Here is a 27,874-nt window from a genome sequence, read left to right on the forward strand (position 1 = left end):
TCTTAGAACTCGAAAAATGCATTCATGATTCATCAGTTAAAATTCTTAAGTAGAATTTATGTATTTAAACATTTTTCTAATTTTTAAAGTTGCAACCCATAGTTTCTCTTTTCTAAACAGCAATTTTAATGAATATCATAGTTTAATTGACTGAAGTCATTTCTTACTAAAGATATTAGAAGAAACCAGGATTTAGTAGTTTCAGTTATTTTAATGTACACAATAGAAAACTTGTTAAAATCTTATTTACTTTTTCTTCATTATTGTTTGTATTTACATTATCAATTCCAAAATTTTTAATTGTTACAGTGTTGAGATATGTGTATAGAGTTTCTCTTTTTCATTAAAATATTTTATTTCTCAGATTATGAAGTTTTCATAATATTTTAATTTTTTAATTAGATGAGGAGTTAACAAAATCAAAGCCATCTGCTCCACCCAATGAGTAAGTTTCCATGTTTAATTTTGTTAAAAAATAGACTTTATTTTTTAGAGCAGTGTTTGATTTATGGCAAAATTGAATGGAAAGCACAGAGATTTCCCTTTATGCTCCCTGCCCCTTCATATGCCCAGTCTCTCTCACAGTCAAATTCTCTTACCAGAGTGGTACATTTGTTACAATCAGTAAACCTGCATTGACACATCATAATCACCTAAAGTCCACAGTTTACATTAGGATTCATTCTTGGTGTTGGACAGATGTGTAAGGACATGTATTGGTCATTATAGTATCATACAAAGTATTTTTGCTGCCCTGAAAATCTTGTGTGCTCCACCTTCTCATCCCTTCTTCCACACACTTAACATTTTAAGTATCCTTTTGTCCTTTTTTCTAGAGTTTTATTAGCTCTATAGTTTTAATTCCAGTAAAGTTTTGTTAATCATCCTGTTTTCTGAGCTGTCAAATGCCATGTTGGAGTTTTTAGAAGTTTAAAATTATTTCTCACTTGGTAGTATGTCCTTTTACAATTAAAAAAATCCATTTAACCACAGTTGGCCTTGGTAGTCTCACTACTTCTAAATAAATGATGAAACCCTAAATTCATACATATGTGTATTTCAGCTGGTTATTCTCATGGGAATTTTCTCATTTCTTCATTCAGTTTTGACTGTGACCTTATAAAATAATATACTTCGTAAGCTTCAAAACAGAGAAGTGTGTCAAATTGGAAAGAGAGAGAGAGGCTAGAAGGCATGTTGCCAGCTCTTCTTAAAAAAAAAAAATGTTAAGCCAGTGTTGCATGGGTCTCTTTTTACCTCTGTGTCTATCAGTAAGAATACTCTCTTTGAGTTAATGGTTTTTTGCTTGTCTGTTTTGAGACAGGGTCTTACTCTGTCTCTCAGGCTGGAGTGCAGTGGCGTGATCATGGCTCTCTGCAGCTTCAACATCCCAGGCTCAAACGATCCTCCCACTCCTGTCTCCCAGCTAATTTTTTTCAAAAAAAATTTTTTTTTTTTTTTTTTTGTAGAGACTGGGTCTTGCTATATTTCCCAGGCTGATCTCGAACTCCTGGACTCAGACTCCTGAGCCTCTCGTGATTACAGGTGTGAGCCATCAAGCCTGGCCACAGTTAATGTAAAATACAAGTAAAAGGAGGCTTAATTAAATAGGTAGTTTACAATTATTTGATACTTTTGAGGTACTAATTGAGCACAGTGGTGGTATTTATTGGATGTATCATCTTTAAAGATAAGTTGTTGAGTGTTTTAAAACTGTTTTTAGGAATCATGCAGTTGCAATGCTGGGCTTTATCATACGAGGTGTAGTGTGCTTTCATGTAGGTGCATGTTGAGATGCTAGATATGTACTCTTACAAAATTACAGCACTTTCATTATAGAGGGCCTGTTTTTTTGTGTGTGTGTAAGATTTCCTAAAATTTTTTAAAATAATGGCAGTTTGATACATTAAAATATGTAAGCCACCTTTCTGTACTTAAGGGCTTAAAAAAATCACTTTACCCTTTTTCTTCATCTTTGAAAATAAGTATGGCCTTATAAAATTTTAACCCAATTTTATACCACTTAAATTTTCTTTTCAGGATTGGGTGCTATGTGTGAACCAGCAGATGTGAGCCTGTTTTAGAATCAAGTAGCTGTATGTCTTTGGGCAGTTCATTTAGACGTGTGCTGCTCTTTTTTATTTGTAAAGCTGAAATTATTATTCCCATTATGATAGCCCCCAAGGTGGTTGAATCTAACAAGGCATGATGAATGGGAATTAATCTTCCCCATTCTCCTCTGCTAACTTCACATGTTATCTTAGGTTACGCTTCTAACAAATATTGGCTGTTAAATCTGTTAATTAATTTCTACACATATACTACTGATAGAGTATCCAACTTTTAAATTAAAAAAAATTATTTTTTTTTACGGACAAGGTCTTGCTCTGTTACCCAGGCTGGAGTACAGTGGTGCAATCATAGCTCACTGCAGCACAGAACTCCTGGGCTCAAGTGATCTTCCTTAGCCTCCTGGATAGCTAGGACTACAGGCATGCACCACCATGCCAGGCTAATTAAAAAAATTTTTTTGTGTGTATATTGGGTCTTGCTATGTTGCCTAGGCTTGATCTTGAACTCCTAGTCTCAAGTGATCCTCCTGCCTGAGCCTCCAAAAGTGTTGGGATTACAGGTGTGAGCCATGGTGCCTGGCCCCAAATTTTTAATTATGTATATTGAGCTGTTAGAATTATTTCTATGAAATAAAAATAAGTGACTAGAAATTTTATACTAATAAAATATTCTTTTGTTAAAATTTTTGCTTTTAAAATATTATGGTAGAAGAGGAACCAGTGATTTACTTGCTTGGGACCCTCTATTTGGACCATCTCTTGATTCATCTTCTTCATCTTCACTAACTTCATCATCATCAGGTAAATATATATATGTATATATGTATTTTTTTAAATATAAAGAATACTTTAGTTGCTTTTTCTCATTCACTTTTTGTGCATTGTACTTAATGATCAAAATTTCTAAAAATTTGTCCTCTGTATTGCCAAATAAAAGTGATTTTATTCTGGTTTTGTTCTTAGATACTCTATGACTTAAACAATAAAAATTGGTAAAATACTAAGTGTTTTTTTAAATTGGCATGTTATTTCTAGGCATTTCATATCATTATCCAAATAATAATTCTTAGTGTTTATAGATAACTCAAATACAAAATATATATCAATGTAACCAGTTCTTTCTTGATGGAAGTTTAAGTTGCATCTAATTTTCTAGTATTATGAACATCCATAGAAATAACAAATTTTGTGCATATGTCTCATAATATGCTTGTAATAATTTATCAATTTAAAATTTGTGGCTTACAAGATGATGTTCATGATACTTATTGCCAAACTGCTTTCTAGAAAGGCTTTAACACTTCCCAAGCAGTTTACGAAAGAAGTTGATAAATGTTTTTTAGTTGTTTTGGCAAGAATATGTGAAGTTTCTCTTTTCATTAGTCAAAAAGTGGGCACCAAAAATGTATGTTTAATAAAACCACTTGCTTGTTCAAAACAAGAAAATAAAATCAATTTTAGTTGATCTTCTACCCTCTTCTCTGGGACTTCAGAATTGCCATCCAGAATTTGGGGTTAAGGAAGCGCTGGAATCATGCGGGAAGAACTTAAATCTGTCTAGTTCATGCTAGGTAACTTTGTTAGGAGTGCCACACATTCTATTTACTTTCACCACATTGACAGCAGCATGAAGTTGTTTTTATTGTCCCTGTTTTATAGATGAAAAAAGTAAAGCTCAGAGATAATAAGTAACTTCTCCAAGATTATATAGCTAGTAAATGATGAAGACAAGTTTCAAACCTGGCTCTTATTTATTCTAAAGCCATTGTTCTATCTATCACACTTTGGCAGATTAACAGCAACAACAAAAAAGCCATGTTGAAATATCTTACTATTAAAAATTAAATATTGGTTTTTAAAATTAGACTGTTTAGAGACAAAATATTTTTAAAAGATACTATAAGTGGATTATAAGAAACCTTAACCCTAAACACTAAACGCTATTTGACCTTTTGAAGGGAAGGTAATCTGTACTTTAATACTTGTAAAACAGCAAGAAACAGTCAATAGATAGTTGAACATAATCTGAAGTGGCTTTATAGCCTTTCTCATTGAGCACTTGTTACCATTTAGTATTATAAAATTAACCTTATATATATTATATAAGGAAAGTAATTGTACAGGAAAATCTGATGTTGTTGCCAAATCTCTCTTTTGTTTAGTAAGAATGTCAGAATGGTATTTTGTATTTAGAATGAGGAGTTCTCAGCAGTATTTTCGAATTTTGTTAATATCCCCTTATGAATTATTAAAGTCTTTAATAAAAGTTTTCAAATTGGTATCACAGAGGTTTTATTTATATAGAAATTTCTTCATAATTCTGCTCATTGTTTCTTGATATTTTCTCTAGTACAGTCTCTTTCTTTTTATAAAAGTACTCTTTCTTCCTTTTGCTACCTGTCTAAAGAGTGTTTGGCTCATATCACCCTCACTTCAGGTAAAAAATGGTTCGTTTTCATTTATTGGTCATTGATGTTTGGCCATTAGGAAATGATACAATATTTATTAACTTTTTGCTGGTTTTAAAATTCACTTCAGTATGTATTTTTAAATCTTCCTATATAGTATGAAAAGTAATGTTATAAATTTTGCCTTTCAAAAAAAAAGTTAGTGATGCTCAAAAGAGTTTTCTTGTTTTATAGTAGTTACTATTAAGTCTTCACTTGAACAGAATATAATTGATCAAACTAATTAATTCATAATTGTGATTCTCCTGTTTTACAAAACTGGCCCTAAGTGAAGTTACGAAATAGGCATTTTATCTCAAATTTTTATTTCACTTATTTTTATTGTTTTCTTGGTACTCGCTAGTTACAACAAGTCTTAAACTTTGTCCCCCATTCTTTGCAATGCACTTCTCTCCCATCTTAACATCCTCTACCCAGGTACCCATTTTAACATTTTAGCAAGGTCCAAGTTGTGAGATCATTCCGTGCTCTCCTGTGTGTCTTTCAGAATCTTAATTCATCACTGACCTCATCTTAAAGCAGGCTAAAAAATAATTTCAATCAATCAGTTAATAACTGATAGTTAAGAATCCCAGTGTTGTTACATGTTTTAAAATGTTGGTTAGGGCTTGGCTGAAAAGTAGTTTCAGTTGCATCTTATACCATGTAGACTATAAATAAGCATTCATGTTTATGTCAGATATGAATATATATAAACATCGATATGTGTATTTTTAAAAATTTAACGTAAATATCTTACACCTACCTCCGCTTTGTTAAGTGCCAATGTAGATTACTTTCTCTGCCTATGAATTAATTGAACTCTTGTGCTCGCAAAAAAAAAAAAAACGCTTAAAATTATTTTTTGAAAAATATTGGGCTGTTTTTAAGTATTAACTCGAACACTGATGTAGTCCGATGTACTTCCTGGGGCAGTTTTATCACTGGACAATCATGACTTTGTTGAGTACCACACATACACAGCATTATTGCTTTGCCACCTTGTCGAATCTTTTTAGATCTTGTACTGACTATAAATAGTTACCTTTGCTCCTCTGGGAAAACAGGAATAACTCTGACTTTATATAATTTTGGACCTTCAGTTTTTCATATGCATTTTAAGTTTCTAATGTACATACTTGTTTTCTTCAGTTAATATAGTTTGAACTTATGCTCTTCTTCCATGTATTGTTATTAAATTTTTTAGTTTCAAATAATTAAAACAAGATAACTATTTGGTTATATGGATTTATGTTTAATTCTAGAATTTTCCTTTTGCTTCTAGTTTTTTGTTTTCTTATTCATCTGAACTTGTAGAGCAGAGTAGGAACTTCACTTCCTTTCTCACTGATTTGCCTGGGTGTGTGATAATTGAAAATTTACTTGAAACCCAGTCAGATTCTGAGTCTAGAAATTCCATCACCAGACTTTTCCCCCAAATCTCTACTTTATTCTGCTGTAACAGCACCACTAGAGAGCACAGATAAAGTTCCTTTTGCTTCATGGCTACAAAGTCAGTGGATTTTCTTTACTGATGAACTTGTTACAATTAATAGCTCCAGTGTTGCTCAGAAGGCATTCCAGAGATAGCATTGTAAAGCTGAAAATACTTTTAGGTTTCCTAGTGCTTTGGATGGGATTTCTTCCAACAGCTGCATCTCTGAGGATCACAGTGACCTTTGCCTAATATTACATGTTTTGAAAATGTACCTACAGAAGCAGCTAACAGTGCTGCTGCTATTTCTTCTACATCATCATTATTGCTTCTAGATTCTAGATTAGTTTCCACTTTTGTTCAGATAAAGAATGGTATGACAAGCATGCTTTGTCTGTTCGCTTTAATTAATGTCTGAGGGCAGATATAGAGTAGCCCTTATTGCCTATGTTTTTTTATACTTCACAGGTCGATTTATATTTCTTGAAACACGGCTTCTAATAGAAATTTGTAGCAGTGAGCTCCACCCCACCACCAGCAAAAAATAAAACACAGGACACTGAAGAAAGTAAACAATTGCAGTTATCTCCTTCAGAAGCTTCTAGAAGCAGTGTCTAATTGACCTATGCAGATATAATATAGATTCATTTATAAACAGTGGTGTTAATAAGTATTGTTATCAGCTTTTCTCGAAAAGCAAATTTTGAACTGAACTTAATACTTCTACCAGGCTTGGTTTGAGTCAATCTAAATGCCATTTGGACAGACCACTTGATCAGTAATAAATGCCTCTGCTGTGTAAACTCTGTCACAAGTTTGAAATAACATAGGCTAGTGCTAGTTTCATTGATAACCTATCTTTAAAGTAGATATGTAATACGCAGGGAGGTGTTATGGGCTTCAGATTTCGGTGCACATTTCTTCCAGTGTACAGCTTCAAGTGTGAGTGCAGCATGAAAGAACTGGTACTGACTGGAAAAAGACAGTGGCCTCAGAATCTAAGCTTGATTTACCAGCTTTTTTGTTTTCCTTAAGCAACCTGAACAGCATTTGCATCTTTTATCTCTTATTATGGTATGCTTTCTAAGTGATTCCCTACGTCCCATGCATGTACAACTTTCAGTCCGTGTGACTACCTTTTTCTTTAGGTCTCTTCCTACTACCTCTATGCACCTTCCTTTCATGCCTCCTTGATTCCTCCATTGATGATTAAAGGCCTTTAGCTTTGCAGTTTATTTCCCCGTGTGTATACTTAGGCCCACTTATATATTTTTAATTTTGTACATCTCTAAACTTTGAAAACATGCTGAATATGTTTCTTCCCACCCATTATATTTTTCAGTCTCTGAATTATAGCCTGTATTTTAGTGTGAACCAAAGGGCTTTGAAAATCATTTAAGTTAATTTATTAATGATTATTAAACTTGATTTTAAAGAGGGTTTAAACCTATTTACTGCCATTTTTTTTACTCCTGCTTTGATTATGCTAATACATTTGTGGCTTTTGATGATGTATACATGACATTTATCCAGTAATTTACATTGTGATGAGATTAAGAATACTGATATTTCTGATTTGTAAAATTAGCAAATGGCATTGAAAAACTCAACACTAAATTTATACAGGACTTAGGAACAAGTTAAGATATTACTTTGAACACTTACCAAAGTTAATTGTAATGATTTGGGGAATTTTTTTTAGTAAACTAATAGAATATCTGATGATCTCAAATAACGTTACCCCCCAAAATGTTACAATGTGGTTCAACTTAAAAGGCAAATTTAACAATTTTAATTAAGGTAAGTATTTTATTTAGAGTTTACAATATTATTCTGGAGGTACAGCTTCAAAGGCTTGGTCTGGAATTACTATCTGTAAAATAGATGTATTGGCAATAAACAAATGACCTTTGGCCTTAAATTGATTTGTTCTCATCAGCTAATGTATCAGATTTAATTTTTATATGCATAGATAATTGAAACAGGAATAAAATTTGTATGTGTCAGTTATTGAAACGTTAACTTTTTTTCAGGAATATTACTGGTCACTTCAAAATAAAGCATATTTGATAGATTCCCAATATTTCAACATCTGTAATTACATCTAAAAAAAGAGCCTCCTGAAAAATGAGCTTTGATTACCAACAGTTTCTTTATAATAGAATGTCTTTATGTAAGGATTGCTACATACTAATGATTTTCTTCAAATTCTCTTTTTCCCCTCAACCAGCCAGGCCCACAACTCCTCTTTCTGTAGGCACCATTGTCCCACCTCCGAGGCCTGCTTCCAGACCAAAGCTTACTTCAGGCAAACTCAGTGGGATTAATGAAATAGTATGTACTCAGGTTTTTTAAAAATTATATAACTGTTTTGATTTGAGATGCAAATGATATTTTTCTGTATGCCCTTTTACAGTTAATTGCTTGAAGTTTTCTACCCATGTCCTCACAGTATAGAAAAATTTTCCCAGCTAATGCTTCCTTTACTCTTCCTTGTTACCACAGTGATCATACCTGTGAGACACGACATTGTCCAGGAGGAAAGAGATTTCCTGAGAAAGTTGGCACATTATAAAAATACCATTCAGTATCCATTGTCTCACAATAAAGAAGCAGTTTTCATAAAATTCTACTTAAAGTCAAATGTTAAGGAAATAAATGGTGGCTTGTTCTTATACCTTAAAAGTATACTGCAAGGAGGATTATGGAAGGCATCTAGCTCAACATTTAAAATTTTACACATAAGGAAACTGGAGTCCACATCATCCAGTTGACTTATAAAAGTACATGCATGGGTGGGAAAGCATTGGTTTTTAAAAGTCATCAGATAGAGAAAATCTATAGACTCTATTCAGTGAGGCTCTCCCAGTCTATTCGCCTTTGATCTGGTTTGCTTTGCTTCGTCTTCTACACTAATTGCCAGTTTAATTACCAGAATTAAATTTCTAAGTCCAGTTTAATCTTTTTTCCCTTGATACACATTTCCAGTGGTTTCTCAGTCTGTGTGGTTGAATGTTTTAGCTGAATGTACAAGAGTCTTTAAAAAGCTGCCTCAACAACCTATGTTACCAGACTAACTGTGCGTCTTTCTCCCCTTTTCAACCTAGGTTCCAGCCACTTGAAACTTTTCAGTGTTCCTTAAACACATCATGGTCTTTTACATGTCCATGTCTTCTTCCTGTGCTCTATCTCAAATGTCCCTCAGTTTTCTATGTCACAAATTGACCTCTTTCTTTAAGACCTAGCTAAATGTCACCACCTAGGCAAAACCCTTTTTGGTCATTCCTTCACTTCTCTTCCTTATACCCAGGTACTTTGCTTATATTTTTGTTAGTTCATATATCACCTTGTATGTACTTTTTGTGTGTGTGTTGCCCTTACTGGGCTATGCCTTCATCAGTCTCATATCCTCAGTACTTTGCATGATGCCTGTTGGGTGGTACACAGTTAGGAAATGTTCAGTGAATATATCGAAAAGCTTTGGCAGCAAGTATTGAAATGGTGATATCTTTCTTTTCTGAATGAAGAGACTTAGTGGAGGTAAAATGAAAGACTAGGTACAAGCTGCCAAGGAGAAGGTTATTATTTAAGTAATATAGAAATTACTGCATTTTAAAATACTTCATTCTCTTTTTTAAATCAAGTTATGACTAGAACTTTAAGTACATTTTAATAAATTGATTTTTTTTCCTGATTGTAAAAACAGTAAATGATCATGTTATAGTTGGAAAACAGAGAAAGCAGAGAAGGAAAATTATAAATTTCCTCTGTATTTCACCACCCAAAGATAACCACTGTTAACATTTTTTGGAATGCATAAGTGTTTATCCAGAGGCAGTAAAATATAGTTAAAAGTACAAGCTTATTAGCCACGTATTAGCTGAGCAACATTAAGCAGTTATTTAATCACAGTTTAGTTGCCTCATGGATAAAATATGTGTAATGGTATTAGGTTGTGAGACTTAAATGAGTTAATACATGTAAAACAGAACATTGTTGAATGCAAATAGTTGCTCAAAAAATTATTAATGGTATAGGCATATTTTTAAATAAAAAGTCATACTTTACATATTTCTAATTTGTTTTCTACTTGCAAATATCTTTCTATATCATGAATTATTCTTTGATTATAATTTTATTTATAGAATTAGGGCATACAAGTGCAGATTTCTTACATGTATATATTGCACACTGGCAGAATCTGGGCTTTTGGTGTACCCATTAACTGAGTAGTGAATATTATACCCAACAGGTAATTTTTCTACCCTTACCCTTTTCCCATCCTCCCACCTTTTGTGGTCTTCACTCTCTGTTATTCCACTGTATATGTCCATGTGTAACCTTTGTTTAGCTCCCACTTATAAGTGAGAACATGAGGTATTTGACTTTCTGTTTCTGAGTTATTTCACTCAGGATAATGGCCTCCAGTTCCATCCATGTTGCTGAGTGAATTATTCTTATTTCATAGTCTTCAGGCTTCTTTAAAGTGATAGAATCTTTTGCCAAATAACTTTAAATTGTAAGTATTAATATATTAAAATAAAGTGGGACTCACAGTTGAATCCTTCACATCATCCCCCAGCACCATACACCACCCTCTCCCCATCCTTGAGAGCCTTCTAGAAACCACCCTCTGAGCTTCAGGAAGCACTATTTTAAGTGGCTACAGAGTATTTCAATATATGAGTGCTCTGTCTTCTATGCTGTTGTCGGAATTAAATTTCTAAAATTTTGCAGAAATTTATTTGACATTTAGTTCCATGTTTCTATTATTATAAACAATGTCTTAATGACTGTCCTTATGGTTTCTTAGCATTCATTTTTTTAATAAAAAATTTTAAAACTGCAATTTATGAACCAAACTGTATTTTCATTTTTAAGACTCTTGATAATTATTTCTGTATCGCCCACTGGAGAGAGTATGTTGATTTAAATTTTCTCCAGCTGTACATTGGAGTGCCTTTTCTTTTTTTTTTTTTGCATGCTCATATGCGCATTTTTCTGGAGAGAGCTCCTAGCTTTCACCAGATGCTCAAAGGAGTCTATAACCACATCCTCCCTACTCGCTGAAAGAACCACTCATTGTTCTAGAGCAGGGGCACCCAACGTGCAGTACCAGATCAGTAGCATTAGCATCACCAGGGAATTTGGTAGAAATAGTTTCTCTGGCTTCACCCCAGGTAAATTGGAAATTCAGGGGAGGGGCCCAGCAACTGTGTATTATTAACAAGCCCTCCATGCGATTCTGATGCCTGCTAATGTTTCAGAAACATTGTTTTAAAGCAATGCCGTCCAATAGAAATATAATATAAGCAACATATAATTTAAAATTTTCTAGTAGCCACATAGAAAAACAATGGAATTCATTGTAATATGTTTTATCTGCTATATAAAAATATTATTTTAACACATATTCAATATGAAAATTAATGAGATTTTACATTCCTTTTGTGTGTATGCTGTGTCTTCAAAATTTGCTCTGTATGTTATAGCATATCTCAATTTGGACTAGTCACATTTCACGTGCTATTGGCCACTGTAGTAGATAGCATAATTCTAAAATCAGAGAAAACCACTTGAGAAAAGAGCTGTTTTTGCCTTTTCCTAAAAAAAATGTAAAAAGGCAGTCACATTATGTTGGCCTTGAGGTTATGTTGCCATAGGAGAAATGTCCCACAGTAGTTGATCTCAAGACTTTTTCCAAGCTTGTAAGTTTCAGACTAGCTGTTGATCAATATCTGTTCACCCCAATGTCCTGCACCACCTTGGTCTGCATATATACACAGCTGCATTTTTAGCATCCTGCTGAGTTTTTTCAACCTATTGTCCATCATAATGAGTCATCAAAAAGCTGTACTCTGGACAAAATAGTTAAATGGGTAGGGGGTTACAAATTGTAAAACACTTTTTGCAGTAAAATGACAGTTTTCTTAAAATGTATATCTGTAAGTTTATATTCATGCAATGAAGAATTACTAGTGTATGAATGCAAGTAGGGTTTTGTTTTTGCCTTTTTTTCATGTTCCTCAAATAACTGAGGACAGTTATCATTCTTGTTCACAGCTTTGTATCTAGTACCTAATCCAGGGTCAGACACATAGTAGGCACTAAATAAATATCTATTTGCCTAATACTTTTATAAGCAGGAAAAGGTTTTTGTTTTTTTTAAATGAAGACAAATATGCCTATTTTTTAAGAAAGCAAAACACCTCAGGAAGTGTTGCTACTGAATTATTGGTACAGTTAAGAATTTGGAAGGAAAAGAATCTGTTCACCAAAGTAAAAGATAAATGAATCGGAGTTATATTTTTTATATTTGTTTTATGTTTAATTAGAAAATTGGGAAGACAACAGAATTGAGTCTCTCAAACCTTTGTATGGAGTGAGTTTTCTCAGTGAGGAAGCATTACAATGAATTACTGAGGAAAATGTGAACAGATTTGTAAACACCAAAAGTGTAAAGGACAAGCAATATTTAAGGAGGAAAATATTTGCAAGAAAATAAGGCAAAGGCTTAGTGACAGCTCAGATAATACTAAAACCTCCCCAAATTACATCAACCCATTCATAAAAGTGAAGGTTTTATTTTTATTTTCTAAATTAGCTAGAAAAAATTTTTAATCCCTTTTTCTTCTTCTGTGACTCATCCATTTGTTTCTGGCAAGGGTGTAGAGAAATAATTTTCTTATATTTATAGTCTGGTAAAGTGAATAATCCTTTTGGGAAGCAGTTTGGGAAGAACGTTTATACTGTTTAAACTAATTTAACTTCTGAGAATCTGTCTTAAACATACTTTTTTAAATACAGAAAAATTTTTATGCACAAAGACCTTTTTTACAGCATTATTTCAAAATAACCTTTTCAGGCTTTAGTATGTTCTTAAAAATGATTTGATATATGGCATCTCTGATACTAAGTTACAAGAAACTCACACAGTAAATTTGGTTTGGTATGTTAAATTTACCTGATACTTACAAATCTTCTCTAACAAGAGAGGTATTGTTTTAGCATTTTGATAAATAACTTTTTGTTTTTAAGCCCAGGCCATTCAGCCCACCTGTAACTTCCAACACCAGCCCACCTCCTGCTGCACCATTAGCCCGGGCAGAAAGTTCTTCTTCTATCTCATCATCTGCTTCATTGAGTGCTGCCAATACTCCAACAGTAGGTAAGTGATTATCATCAATTACATGTGAAATGTAGTGTACAAAGTATATGTATGCTTAATATGTATATACTTTTAAATGGGCTAATGAAGAATTTAACATTATAAATTTTGTTTTTCTGGAAACACACCTGGAATTTATTAAACTGTCCATGCTTTGCTTTTCTGTTTCACAGTCTATGTTATCTGGATAGAAGAATTTTAACTGTGGTTAGCACTGTTAAGAATGAGTTAAATTTATAAATTGCTGATCAATATAAATAGTTGAAGGCAAAACAAAATGCAGTTCTTCCTTCGGTGAACTGATAGTTGCATTTCTAGAAAGTTTATGTTTTAAAAACAATAGTGTTTTGAAAATGATTGAATAAAAGAAAACAATTTGTGCTTGCAGTGAATTATATTTTTCCGTAAGAATTTCAAGACTTAAAAATAACTCTTAGGGAAGTGGTCCCCAACTTTTGGCATCAGGGACTGGTTTTGTGGAAGACAATTTTTCCATGGACTGGGGTCAAGGGGATGGTTTCAGGATGATTTAAGTGCATTACATTTATTGTGCGCTTTATTTCTATTATTATTACATTGTAATATATAATGAAATAATTATATAACTCACCATAGTGTAGAATCAGTGGGAGCCCTGAGCTTGTTGTCTTGCAACTAGTCAGTCCCATCTGGGGGTGATGGGAGACAATGGCAGATCATCAGGCATTAGATTCTCATAAGAGTGCACAACCTAGATCCCTCACATGCACAGTTCACAATAGGGTTCTTGCTCCTATGAGAATCTAATGCTGCTGTGGATCTGACCAGAGGCAGAGCTCAGGCTGTAATTTGAGTGATGGGGTGGGGGACGGTTTACTTTAAATACAGATGACATTCACATTCACCTCCTTCTGTGCAGCTGGGTACTAGACTGTGGCCTGGGGGTTGAGGATCCGTGAAGCATAGCTATATGAACCTAAACCTTACCAAACAAATTCAGTATTTTACTACATCTAGACTTTGCTCAAGAGTTTTTTTGTCATCATTTCTACTCAGTTTTTTCTACAAATTCTTACTACCTTTTTCACCCATTGTTAGGATAATAAAGCACAAAGCCACTTAGACAAAGCAGCTGTGTTGCAGGACATAGAACTTCTCATAAAAATTATAACTGTACTTACTGCTGCTGGTTTAAGTAGTGATGGGTTTATTCTTGATAATGCAAATCACTGATTTGCACTAACTGAGCACCAATTCAGTAATGGTCAAAGTGTGGTCCTTGGACCTGCAGCATCTGCGTTACCTGGGTACTTCTTAGAAATGCAGACTTTTAAAATCAGAAACCCTGGGAGTGGAACTAGCAGTTGTTTAATAGGCATTCCAGGTGATTCTGATGCATGCTAAGTTTGATAACCACAGCCCTAATTAAGGTGATTTAATTCCAGTTGATTTGTCAAGGCTCACATAGGAGAAACGCAACTAGTGTGTGGCCATTGTAAAAAGACGATAAGTAATATAGGCTAGAATGAAATATAAAATGGTTTGATTTCTAAATGTCTAAACATGATGTCACCATCTTATTACCTTTGTGAACACAGCATTTTTCCCATCTTTTAATTTTATATAAACTGAATATGTCTAATAAGTTTGCCCTTTTATTTGGTTTAATGAATACTTCATTTTTATTTTTTGTTTGTGTGGTTTTAATTTTTTCCCACAGAATCTATATTTTAGTCCTAAAAAACCTAACTGGGACCTACTAGAAAGCAGGCAGGTAGTCTGGGTAACCTTATTTTCGCTTTAGGTTTTTTTTTCCCCCCATTATCTTTAGATTATTCAGGAGGTTTTTTGTTTGTGATGGAAACTTTAATTTCTATTGAATTGGTACATAATTAGTTCATGGTTTGAGCCATTGCTGGCAATAGGACAGCCAAAAGCAGGTGACAGTGATAATACAGGCAAGGCAGGTTGTATGTGAATTTTATACAACAAACATTTTAAAAATCTGCCTAAAAAGTTCTCTTTCTTTGCCGTGATTTTTCAACGCTGTTTGGATTTAAGTTTCTGATTCTCCTTGTTTCTTGAAAATGTTTTCTTTTTCTGCATTATTTTGTTTTATTTAAATACAATAGAAGATGATAATTTGATTGGGACACACACTGAAATTGAAAAGCACTGTGAGACGTCACCAGGTATTGTATCAGAAGCAAATGTATGTGTTGACTAATGGTCCTTAAGTGTATCTAAAATACTTTGTTATCTAACTTTTCCTTTTCCAGAATTGTATGATGTCTCAGAAATCAAGAATTATGCTAAGATTAACTATTTCAGTTTTGTGCTAATTCCATCAAATTGCTGTACAGGATCCATTATATCAAATCCCCAACTTGCTGAATAGGATCCGTTATATCAAATCCCCAACCATAAAAACACAATATTTTTGCGTTTTCTTCTCTGCTTTCCTCAACTCGGCTTTAAGAAGTATCAATAAATCTTAATTCTAAAGCTATCAAAATCAGGTAAGAAGTGATCCAAAAAGAACTAAAAGGAATATGTCAGTTAAAAAAAAACCTCTAATACCTAAATTAGTAGAGCAAAGGCTGTCATATACGAAAACCATACAGATGAAGTTAGAAGCATGGAGATGATAGGAGATAGTAGGGAGTGGGTGTCTGTGTTTTATTTCTGAGCGGAAAGGAATTCTACATAAATATCCATTGATTGTTATAAGAAGGTACCCTATACCTGTTATGTACCTCAAGTTTATAAGCTCTCTACATTTTCAAAACATAAAATTATCTAAATATGTAACAAACCAAAATTGGAAACCACAATCTACCCTTATTAAGAGAATAAATTTTTATTTCTAAGAAATTATTTATTTGGAATAAACAGTATAGTTTTAGACTTTTTAAAAGACTATTTAAGTACATATTTCCTATTCAGTTTTTGAAGTATCCATGTGCAATATGATCTTGAAAGAAAAAAATAGAAAATATGAAAGGGAATATGCCAAATGTTAAGTGGGTTTTGAGTTTTTCTTCAACTTTCCAATACTTTTCTCTGCTTGCCAATGTTTCAGTAATGGCACAATTTACAGGGAAGCTAGGCATAATAATTTACAGAGTCGTGTTATGTGCCCAGATTAGATTGTTGAAAAGAGTATTTATGCAGGTTTCTTTTAATTTTTAGTGTCAAAGCAGTAGTAGACACTAATGTTACCATTGACTTTATATAAATACTCATTTGTGTGAGTTACTCAAGAGACTTTTTTTTTTTTTTAATGAGACAGGGTCTCACTCCATTGTCCAGACTGAAATTCAGGGATGTGATCATAGTTCACCATAAGCTCAAACTCCTGGGTTCAAGCAGTCCTCCCACCTCAGCCTCCCAAAGTACTGGAATTACAGGCATGAGCCAGTACACCTGGTCAGGGAATATATTAATTTCATATTTAAGAGAGTATAATTTTAATAAAAGCATTACAATAACAAATGTTGGTGAGGATGTGGAGAAACTGGAATGCTTGTGCACTGTTAGTGAGAATGTAAAATGGTACAGCTGCTGTGGAAAACAGTATGATTGTTCCTCGGAAAATGAAAAATGGAATTTACATATGATCCAGCAATTTTACTTCTGGGTATATACCCAAAAGAATTGAAAGCAGGACCTCAAAGAGATAGTTGTATACTCCTCTTCATAGCAGCACTATTCATAGCAGCCAAAAGGTAGAAGCAACCCATGTCCATTGTTGGATGAATGGATGAGCAAAATGTGGTATATGCATACAATAGAATATTATTCAGCCTTAAAAGGGAAGGAAATTCTAACATGCTATGATAACATGGATGAACCTTGAAGACATTGTGCTAAGTTAAATACTGTGTGCTTCCACTTATATGAGGTACTTAAAGAGTAGTGAAACTCATAGAGACAGCAAGTAGAATGGTGGTTGCCAGGGGCTGGGGAAACTGGTGGGAGTTGTTTCATGGGTATAGGGTTTCTGTTTTATAAGACGAAGAGAGTTATGGAGATGGATGATAGTGATTGTTGCACAGTGTTGTGAATATATTTCATACTGGTGAACTGTATGCTTAATGATTAAGATGGTAAATTTTATGTTATGTTTATTTTACTACAGTTACAAAATTGGAGAGAAAAGATTATTACAGCCTTTGTCTTTTTCAGAAAATATGTTTTCCTGAATTTCTGATGCCCCTCTTGTTTAGAACAATATATTAGGGAAAAAAGTAGATTGAACTAAGTTAGATTTACAGTGAAGTTTTCCAGTGTACAAACATAGATTTTTATATTTATAATCGGTAAATTTATACTTAATCAGCTTTTTTTCACTTGATATTTTCTCACATCCCAAAACTAATGACGCTTGATCAGGCCACTAGCTTTCACCTAACTGCTCTCACCTGATCCAAACTTGATTCCCTGCCAACAGTCATTTTTCCCTTCAATCTAGGATTTACTCTGTGTTCAGAGAGATCTTACTACATAAAAGCCTAATAATATTTCTCTCAAACATTATCAGTGGTTTCTAGTGACAAAAGGATAAAATTAAAGGTCTTTGATACCCTAATCTGGATCATGAGCACTTTTCCAGCCTCATCTTTGTGTCTTTTCATCACTCCAGCCTATCCCTCACATTTTTTGTTTTGCTTCTGCTTTGCAAAACTAGTACTCGTGCTTCAAAAAGGCACCATTTTTTTTAATGTCCCCCTAGCAAAGTGCCTGGCACATATTAGTGGTTAATACATAGTAGCTGTTGTGATTTCGTGAATAACTTTTTAACTGTGAAGAACCTTCTAAATACAAATTCCTTCAAAATCTACAATACCAAGCTAACAGAGTATCTTTTTTCACTATTTGTAGCATCTCAGATTTCGTTGTGAGGCAGAAAAAGCCAGTACTGATTTTTATCAGAATTAATATTTACGGTATCTCAGAGGTAATCCAGTGTTTCACTACAGGAGTCACATCTGAAATAAAAATGTCTGATGGCTGTTAATGTTGTGTAACATTTATATAAGAAAAGCATATATTCAAATTTCAGAGATAAGTGTTGACCTAGATTATTTATTTTTTTTCTTTCACTAAGGATGAGTAATTATAACAAACTCTCATATATTTTTATAAAATTGCATTTTATATATTAAATGAAATGCTCCCACTTTGGAAAATCAGTAGCAGTAGCAGTAAGGCACGCAGTGGTAAGAAGAGTGCATTTGTGAAGAAAAAGGCAATGCACTATTTTGAGGGGATACTTCATTTAGGTTAAATTTAAAACAGTAAACAGAAACCTGAACACTTGCATAAATTTTTTACATTTTAATTTTGCTGTGTAGACACTGATCTTCCTATGATTTGACTCTAAAAGATGTCTTATCTGAGTGAACTTTGGTCAGGGTTTTTTTTTTTAAATAATGTTATTAGTCAAATATTTATTAGTCAAATATTGAGGCAAAGTAATGTGGGAATACAATAAAAGCATCAGACAAAGAGGAGGTTAAACAGAATTATAATAATAATGAGTAGTGTATGAAACATTACTACTTGGATAGAAAAACTTAAATATAAAAATCCTAAATTGGCCTTAAATTATGCCCTGAAGTATATGATTGATAGAACCTGGAGGAATTTGGTATTTGAATGTTTTTGAAGCCATATTTTTGAAATTTTAGCTCTTTAGTCAAGGGCTTTTTTATTCTGACGTTCCTTAACCATTCTGTCTTTCCATTTAAAAGAAATGTCTGTGTGACATGTCTTCCTGGGTTTTTTTTGTCCTTTGTATTAATGCTCCAGTTTGTTTTACACTATATTTCTTAGCCTCCAAATTTATCATGGGACATCACTGAAACCAGTGATAGGGTCATTTGTGACAGCCTAACAATGTGAGTCTAACTATCTTGATATTTAATTTATGTCTATCTGAAGGATTTAACAAGTTAATTGTATATATTCTAGGTGTGTCACGGGGTCCCAGCCCTGTCAGCCTTGGAAATCAGGATACCTTACCTGTGGCAGTCGCCCTTACAGAATCTGTTAATGCCTACTTTAAAGGAGCAGATCCCACCAAGTTAGTTTTTAAAATATATACATGTGTGTGTATGTATGTGTGTTGGGTGGAGGAGGCGGTGGGGCTTGGTGGTAAATTTTAAGAATTACATTTCGATTCTGTGTAGATTACAGTTTTCTGTTGTTTATTTACCTGCTTTTTTGCTATCTAATGTAGTCATTTGACGATTGCATTCAATGTACATTCATTCATCAAATACTTGAGCACCTATTATTTCTAAGACTCTGTTACATGTGCACTGAGGATACTTTAGTAAACAAAAGAGTTCTCTCCTGTGCTTGCATTATAGTGAGGGAAAACTAAATATCAAAGAAACATCTGTATGTATTGGATATTGATACACGCTATGAAGAAAAATAAACCAGGATTAGAGGCTAGAGAATAACATTAGATAGAGGGCTACTATTTTAGATAGAATGATCAGGGTAAACTTTTTTGAGGTTAATTTAAGCAGGTAGTTGAAAGACATGGAGGAGCAAGCCATGCAGATACCTGAGGAAAGTATTCCAGGAAGAGGGAACCAGTGAGTGTAAGATACCAAGGTAAAAGCATATTTGATATATTCAAGAAACAGCAAGCAAAACCATGTCACTGAGTAGGAGTAAACAGGAGAGTACTTGAAGATGAGTCCGGAGAGGTATGAGACCAGGTTAGGCATTGTACGCCATGATAAGGAATTTGGAATTTATTTTGAGTAACATGGAAAGCCAGTGGAGGCTTTGAGCAGAGGAATGTTGAAATTACATGTGTTTTCAGAGGAGCACTCTGGTTGCTGTATGGAGAATAAACTGGGGGCAGAGGGTGCGGTGGGCAGTCAGAATTGATGCAGAGAGAAAGTTAGAAGTTAATTACAGAAGTCCAGGTGAGAGATAATGGTGGCTTGTATAAGGGTATTAGCAGAGCAGGTGATGAGTAGTAATGAGATTCTGAATATATTTTGAAAACAGAATTGTCAAGATTTGTTGGAGGCAAAATGCTAAGCTTGAAGTTTAAGACATCTTAGTGGAAATGTTGAGGTGATACTTGGATACATGATTCTGGAGTTCAAGGGGTAAGTCTAGGCTAGAGATAAAATACTTGGTAGTGTAATTAGTTTGTAGATAATACTTAAAATTAGTGTCCTTAAGGAATAGATAGAAAAGAGATCTGAAAACCAAGTCTTGATTCTCTCCAGTGTTTAGAAAACAGGAAGATGAGAATGGTCTAACAAAGGAATTTGAGAGAGCAAGCAGCAAGAGAGGTGAGGAGAGAACCAATAGACCCGTGTCTAGAAACTAAGTGAATAAATCATTTCTTGAAGGCAGGTGTGAACCTGTATCTGATGCTGCTTGACAGGTCAAGAAAAATTGACCATTGACAATAATTGGTGACATTCACAAGAGAGATTTTAGTGGCATAGTGGAGATGAAAGTATGCTTTGAGAGTGTTCAGGAGCCGAAGGTGATGCAGTCTAGACAACTATATTTGGAAAGAACAAATGCAGTTATTTCAGGATGTTTTGGTCTAAGTGGGAGCAGAGAAATGGAATGGTAGCAGGATTGAGGTGGTGGAATCAAAGGAGGGTTTTATTTATTTTCATTTTTGTGTTTTTTAAAAGATGATATATATTTCAGCATGTCTGCATGCTGATGAGAAAGATCCAGTATTTATGGAAAAATGAGACTTGCAGAAAAAAGAGGGAACAATCACATGAATGAAGTCCTTCAGTATATAAGAGCAGATGAGTTCCAGTGCAGAATTGCTGAGATTGGCCTGAGGTGCAGAAATTGATTATCTGTTGAAACAGTATGGACTGCAGAAGATATGGATAAAAAGTTAGGTAGATTTACTAGTGAGAGTATGAGGAAGTTATTTTTTTATTTCCTCAGTAAAATTAAGAGCACAGTCATCAGCTAAGAGTTGGGGGAAGGACTATTTCAGGTTAGAGATAAAAGGGGAAGCTAGGAAAAGACCAAAAGAAGAATAAATAGACTTGGGAAATGTGATAGGGTTACCAAATGGGTCCAGTTGAGAGTTTTGGCTATGTAGTTATATGTTTCAAAGGAAGAAAGAATAGAGGGTTGGAAGAAGCAATGAGGAGCAAGGGGGACAGCTACCATCACCATCACCAGGCCCAGTGCTTTCTGGGGTTTGGGAGGGAAAAATAGCTACAACTAGGTATAGCATTATGAGGAAAGCAGTATCCTTCCAGGGAGGGAATGGTTATCACAAAAAAGTGAAGGAATATTATCAGTGTGCTTGCATTTGTGTTTAGAGTTTAATTCCAGGAAAAGATGATGCTAGATGAGTATACCATTTCATGTATATAATTTTTAAAAATTAAATTGAAAAAATAATTTATAGTTATGATAAAGGATATAGATATACATGAATATAGGTGCGTGTGTGTGTGTGTGCACGCGCACGCGCTTGCATGTGCCTTTTTAAACCAAATACTCTTTAAATGGAGATTAGAGCATTTTATTTAAACACTTCAAAATCCCCGTTTTAGGTGTATTGTGAAGATCACTGGTGATATGACAATGTCATTTCCAAGTGGAATTATTAAAGTCTTCACCAGCAATCCAACTCCAGCTGTGTTGTGCTTCAGGGTGAAAAATATCAGCAGACTAGAGCAGATTCTTCCAAATGCACAGCTTGTGTTCAGGTTTGTGTACTTTTTGTTTCGAAGGTTGAAATTTCTTTTTAAGATTTTCTTTCCTGCTGTGCACAGTGGCTCACGCCTGTAATCCCAGCAGTTTGGGAGGCTGAGGCAGGTGGATTGCTTGAGCCCAGGAGTTCGAAACCAGCCTGGGCAATGTGGCAAAACCCCATCTCTACCAAAAAAAAAAAACAAAAACAAAAATTAGCTGGGCATGATGGTGCATTCCTGTAGTCCCAGCTACTCAGGAGGCTGAGATGGGAGAATCGCTTAAGCCTGGGAGGCAGAGGTTGCAGTGAGCCAAGATCGTGTCACTGCACTCCAGCCTTGGTGACAGAGCTAGACCATGTCTCAAAAAAAATGTTTTCCCCCTTCTTCTTTGAAATAATAATATTCAATTTGAAAACCGTACCAAAATTTTTCTTACTAAACACCCTTCTGCTGTCTTTTTATTTTGTTTTCAGTGGTGCTAATAGTTATTTTAAGATTCTTTTCTCTCTCTCCATCTTCTCATCTCTCAAGCAAGCTTCTCCTGTGTTCCATTCTTCATCCCCTGATCTAATTTTCCTTCATCCCACCTCTTGGTTTATTTCTACTAGTTTTTCCTGGGTCACCAAATTACTACACAGAGGCAAAAAATAAAGATAAGTCAATAAAATAACAAATATATTTTTTATACATGTAGTGATCCATCACAATGTGATTCCAACACAAAAGATTTTTGGATGAACATGCAAGCTGTTACTGTCTACCTCAAGAAGCTGTCAGAGCAAAATCCAGCTGCTTCTTATTATAATGTAGATGTATTAAAGTATCAGGTGAGTGTCACGACATTGCAAAAATTCTAAATTAAAATATTAAAAAATGGAATCTAGCATATAATTAAATGAATAAGTATGTCATAGCGAAGTGAGTTTTTTCCAGAAATTCAAGGATATTTTGAAATTAGAAAATCTGTTTATAAGCCAGTGGAGATTTTGACCAGTTTGGTAAAATTCACCATTTATTCATGATTAAAATACTGAGTAAATATAAATGCATAAATTTGTCCTTAACCTGAAAAGACTAGCAGTATCAGTCTTAACAATGAAACTCCCAAAGTAATCAATTAAAGTTAGGAATGGCAGAGATGCCCATTAGCGTATCCTAATGCCCATTAGTAGATCCTGTTAGTATATAAGAGTTTTCTGGATGTGTTAGCCAGTACAGTCAGGTAAGAGAACAAAATAAGCATTAATAAATACTGGGAAAGAGGAATCAAAATTATTATTGCTTACAGGTGATACATTCCTCTCAAGAGAACCAATTGAAGAACTATTTGACATAAGGGCATTTAATATAGGTGGTCAGTTTAGAAATTAATACCAAAATTAATAACTTTCAAAACCAATTAGAAAAACTAGTGGAGAAAAATATTCACAATAGAACAATTAGGAAGAAACACAACACAATCTCTAGTGACTTGAATATGGAAAGATTCATGCTGTAAAAGTTTAGCTGTTTCTCAGTTAACTTATACATCTAATATAATACTGATCAGAAACCCAGTAGAGTTATGTCTTTGTGTTTAGAGGCTTGACAGTCATTTTCAAGTTTCTCTAGAAGAATAAAGCTTACAAGAATAAGTCAAGAATTTTTTATTTTAAAGAGATGGAGTCCCCATTCTCTTGCTCAGGATGGAGTAGAGTAGCGTGATCACATCTCACTGCAGCCTCAAACTCCTGGGCTCAAGCAGTCTTCTAGCCTTAGCCTCCCGAGTGACTGGGACTAAAGGCACAAACCACCACTCCTGGCAAGAAATGTTTTAAACAGTAAAGTGAAGTAATGTTTTAGCTTTAATGGGAAAGCTTAGTATAGACAGTGTTTAAAATAGTTTGGAACTAACGCAGGAGTAGATGGCCAGATGAAGGAATAGATTAGAGTATCCAGAAATAGATCTAAGAATAAATGGAAAATTGTTTATACGACATAGTAGCATTTCAAGGCAATGTGGACGTGATGAATTTTTCAAAAAATGATGTTGAGGATAGCAAGCTAGACACTTGAGAAAAAAATTAAGCTGAATCCCTGTTAGACTTTTAGCCAAAGTAAAATCCATGTGTATCAAAGGTTTCATAATAATAATAAAAGATACCATAAAGGTACTAAAATAAAGTCATGGGTGAAGATACAGTTAACCCTTAAACAACAAGGATCTAAACTGTGCAGGTCCACTTATACGAGGATTCTTTTTAACCAAACACCAATCGAAAATGCAATGATTGTGGGATGCAAAACTCATGTATAAACAGAGGGCCAACATTTTCTGTGTGTGGGTCCCACAGGGCCAACTATGGGTCTTGAGTATGCACAGATTAGTATATACACAGGGGTCCTGGAACCAACCCTCCCAAGTATGCTGAGGAACAACTGTATATGTATCTGTGTGTGTGTGTATATATGTAATACATATTTATTACATATTTTAATCTTGAAGTGCAGAAGACCTAAGTATGATATGAAACCCAGAAGCCATGTAAGAAGAGAGATATTTGATAAATAAATAAATGTGTGTGTGTATAAAATATTTTGTTAAACCTTTAAACACAATCAGTATCTAATCTGTGGGAAAAGTATTTACGACACATAAGATGGACCAAAGGGCTTACCCCAAAGAGCCCTTGTAAATTTGTAAGCAACATGTGAATAACTCAATAGACAAATAACCTATGGAAAGATGCTTCATGTCAGTAGTAATGAGAGCAGTAAATACTAAGATAACAATGAGGTGTCAGTTTTAGCCCATCAGATTACGAAAATGAAAGTTTGCTTTATCCAGTATTAAGAAGATTATGATCACTTGTTAATAGGATGCAAGTAAAACCTCTTAGAAGGCAATTCTGTTAGATTGTTGAAAGATATAACCTTTAATTCAACAATTCCACTTCCAGAAATCATCAGAAATACACAATTGGATGAAGATAAGGCACAAAGGATATTCGCTGTAGCATTGTTTAGAAACCACCTAAGTACATACACATCAGCAGAGGAGGAAATTAATTACTATAGCCATTAAAAAGAATGACATGGATCTATGTTTGCATATGCCTGAAGAGTCTGGAAGGATATATGCCAGGATTCCAAGGGATAAACTTCCTACTTTATATTTCTCTATTTTTTTGAGTTTTTAATAGGGTAATTTTATTAAAATGGCTTATGTTTTTAGAAAATAAATACTTAATAAAAAAGTGCTGCCACTTAAATTGACTTAAAGTTTCTTACAGGTGTTCATTTATTCAACAAATGTGTATTATTCAGTGCATGTAATTGCTGGGAGTAGGACAGGGAGACAGGAAAAATCAGTAATATTCTATGGGCTGGACTTCGTTGCTCTCGTCTATAATCCCAGTACTTTGAGAGGCTGAGGTGAGAAGATTGCTTGAGCCCAGGAGTTCAAGACCAGTCTGGGCAATAAAAAGAAACCCCATCTCTACAAAAAATGTGAAATTATCTGGGTGTGATGGCACAAGCCTGTAGTCCTAGCTAGTACAGAGGCTGAGGCGGGAGGATTGCTTGAGCCCAGGAGGTTGAGGCTGCAGTGAGCCATGAGCATGCCACTGCACTCCAGCCTGGGCAACAGAGTGAGACCCTGCCTCAAAATAACAATTATAATATTCTATGTTAGAAAATGAGTGGTATGGAAAAAAGAAAAAGTATAGACTAAGGTAAGGAAGATTGAAAATACAGTTTTCAGTGTAAACTTAAACAGAGCAGAGTAGGTCTCCTTAAAAAGGAGCCATTGGACAAGGAGCTTAAGAATTTGAAGGAATTATAGCATTTACTGTGAGTCATGTGATTAAACATTTGAAGTTGGAAGTATTCTAATTCCAACTTGTGGTACTACGTGGTGACCTTTTTTCTCAGTGTTCTAAATCTGAATTCTTATAATGTATGAAGAATCTTTGAATTCTGTGTTGAATGTTGGAAGATTCGCAAACTTTACATGCATAAATAAGAATTCCTTCATAAAATGCTGATTTCTGGGCCCTGTCCCTAAGCTGTTGAATCAGATTTTCTGCAGTTGGAGCTAAGGGAATGTGTGTTATAAACAAGCACCACAGCAATTTTGATGTAGGTAGTAGTAGGTCCCCACATTGAGAATGATCCTTACTCCTTTGAGATAGGTCTGCTTCACTCTGCCAACAGATAGTCCCCTTATTAGATATTTTTGATTTTGTGGACTTACATGTTCAAGTGTCCATGTCATTAACATGACTTCTTAACTTTTCAGGCCAAAAACAATTGTTTGTTCTTTTCTTTTTAAAGGTATCATCAAATGGTATTCAGTCCACTCCTCTGAATCTTGCAACGTACTGGAAATGTAGTGCTAGCACCACAGATCTTAGAGTGGATTATAAATACAATCCAGAAGCTATGGTGGCACCTAGTGTGCTTTCCAACATACAGGTGGTGGTACCAGTGGATGGAGGAGTAATGAACATGCAGTCCCTTCCCCCTGCAATATGGTAAATTAAACATACGTTTCTGAATTCCTACTAAATTTTTGTTGCAATCCCCAACTTCTAGAACCCAAGTTCTGTAAGTTTTCTTAGAAGTTTGAAAAATTTTGTGCCTTTTTCCATAGAAACCACGCGGTAAAAGATGCAGTTCGTTTTACTAGTCAAACCATAGTAACCTTAATCAAAAATAAACAAAACTAGTTTTGCTCTAAGTACCACCCAGACTTCAATGATTCCATACTAACATTACCATTAGGCAGAGTGCTTGACCTCTCTAAACTTTTTTTTTCATTTAAAAAATACAAATATTTTATGGATTAAATATAGCATCTGGCAAGTCTATAGGAACAGGAACACCTATCTAATTAGTGTTTAATAGTATTAGTTACTTCCATCTCTTAGCAACTTCTCATGTCCCCTCTGTTAGTATTAGTATAGACTCTAACCACTCTTTATAGTTGCTTCATCATTTAATAACATGTGTCTTCCTTGACTAATGAAGGTACTGATCTCTATACACATTCCATTTTACTTTCTCTGACCAATAGGAATGAGAAGAATTACATAATTTGGTAAAATTCATTAATTGAAAAAGATACAGCATTATATTTATACTATATCATAAACACATTTTCACCAGTTAATGCTACTTAAACTTAGCAATATATTTGTTGTAGTGAAAATATTTAAAATACACTTATTTATTGAGGTCCCATTCATGTATCAGGTACTATACTAGACACAAAACCTGAAGATATCTGTTCTTATTGCAGGAATGCAGAACAAATGAAAGCCTTTTGGAAATTGTCTAGTATTTCAGAAAAATCAGAAAATGGAGGTAAGTGTGTGTATCCTTTTTTGTTTATAAAATGATGTCACTGAAAATTGATTTTTTTTTTTGGAGACAGAGTCTAGCTTTGTTGCCAGGCTGGAGTGCAGTAACACAATCTCAGCTCACTGCAACCTCCGCCTCCTGGGTTCAAGCGATTCTCCTGCCTCAGACTCCTGAGTAGCTGGGATTACAGGCATGTGCCACCACACCCAGCTAATTTTTGTATTTTTTTTTTTTAGTAGAGACAGGGTTTCACTATGTTACCCAGGATGGTCTCGATCTCCTGACCTCGCGATCCGCCCACCTCAGCCTCTGAAAGTGCTGGGATTACAGGCGTGAGCTACTGCGCCCAGCCATGGGTGCATCATTCCTGGAAGCACTGCAATACCTTTTTTAAGGGCATGTTTATGTAAAGTTTCCTCCTGGAATTTCATGCCCTCAGTTCTAGAACTGACCACTAGGTGGAAGTTAATACCTTTGGTAAGAATGGACCAGCTGAGATTCAGAACACATTTGTTCGTCTAGATTGAGTATGCATTCTCTATAAGAAAAATAATTTATTTTGCCATAACTTTATAAATATTATGTAAATACTTCTTATATTTACATGCTAACATTAAGAAACAATACCTAGTAAATTTAAAGAAATAGAATTATCTGTTCCATGTAGGTAACCTGATAACTAATTGAAACTGATTTAACACAGTTTAGTT

The 27,874-nt window shown here is 34.4% G+C and overlaps 1 protein-coding gene across 2 annotated transcripts in view; it reads left to right on the forward strand.

Moving 5' to 3' along the window:
- FCHO2 (FCH and mu domain containing endocytic adaptor 2) overlaps positions 1-27,874 on the forward strand; it is a 127,301-nt gene that overhangs the window by 92,469 nt on the left and 6,958 nt on the right. For both annotated transcript variants that reach the window (XM_054488367.1, XM_063664894.1), the window contains 9 exons: positions 403-445; positions 2,782-2,873; positions 8,185-8,288; positions 12,993-13,122; positions 19,078-19,189; positions 21,681-21,836; positions 22,516-22,648; positions 26,136-26,335; positions 27,103-27,167. In XM_054488367.1, coding sequence (XP_054344342.1) covers positions 403-445; positions 2,782-2,873; positions 8,185-8,288; positions 12,993-13,122; positions 19,078-19,189; positions 21,681-21,836; positions 22,516-22,648; positions 26,136-26,335; positions 27,103-27,167 — 1,035 coding nt within the window. The remainder of the gene's footprint in view (positions 1-402; positions 446-2,781; positions 2,874-8,184; positions 8,289-12,992; positions 13,123-19,077; positions 19,190-21,680; positions 21,837-22,515; positions 22,649-26,135; positions 26,336-27,102; positions 27,168-27,874) is intronic.

This window comes from Pongo pygmaeus, chromosome 4, assembly GCF_028885625.2.
Source record: "Pongo pygmaeus isolate AG05252 chromosome 4, NHGRI_mPonPyg2-v2.0_pri, whole genome shotgun sequence".
Taxonomy (NCBI): domain Eukaryota; kingdom Metazoa; phylum Chordata; class Mammalia; order Primates; family Hominidae; genus Pongo; species Pongo pygmaeus.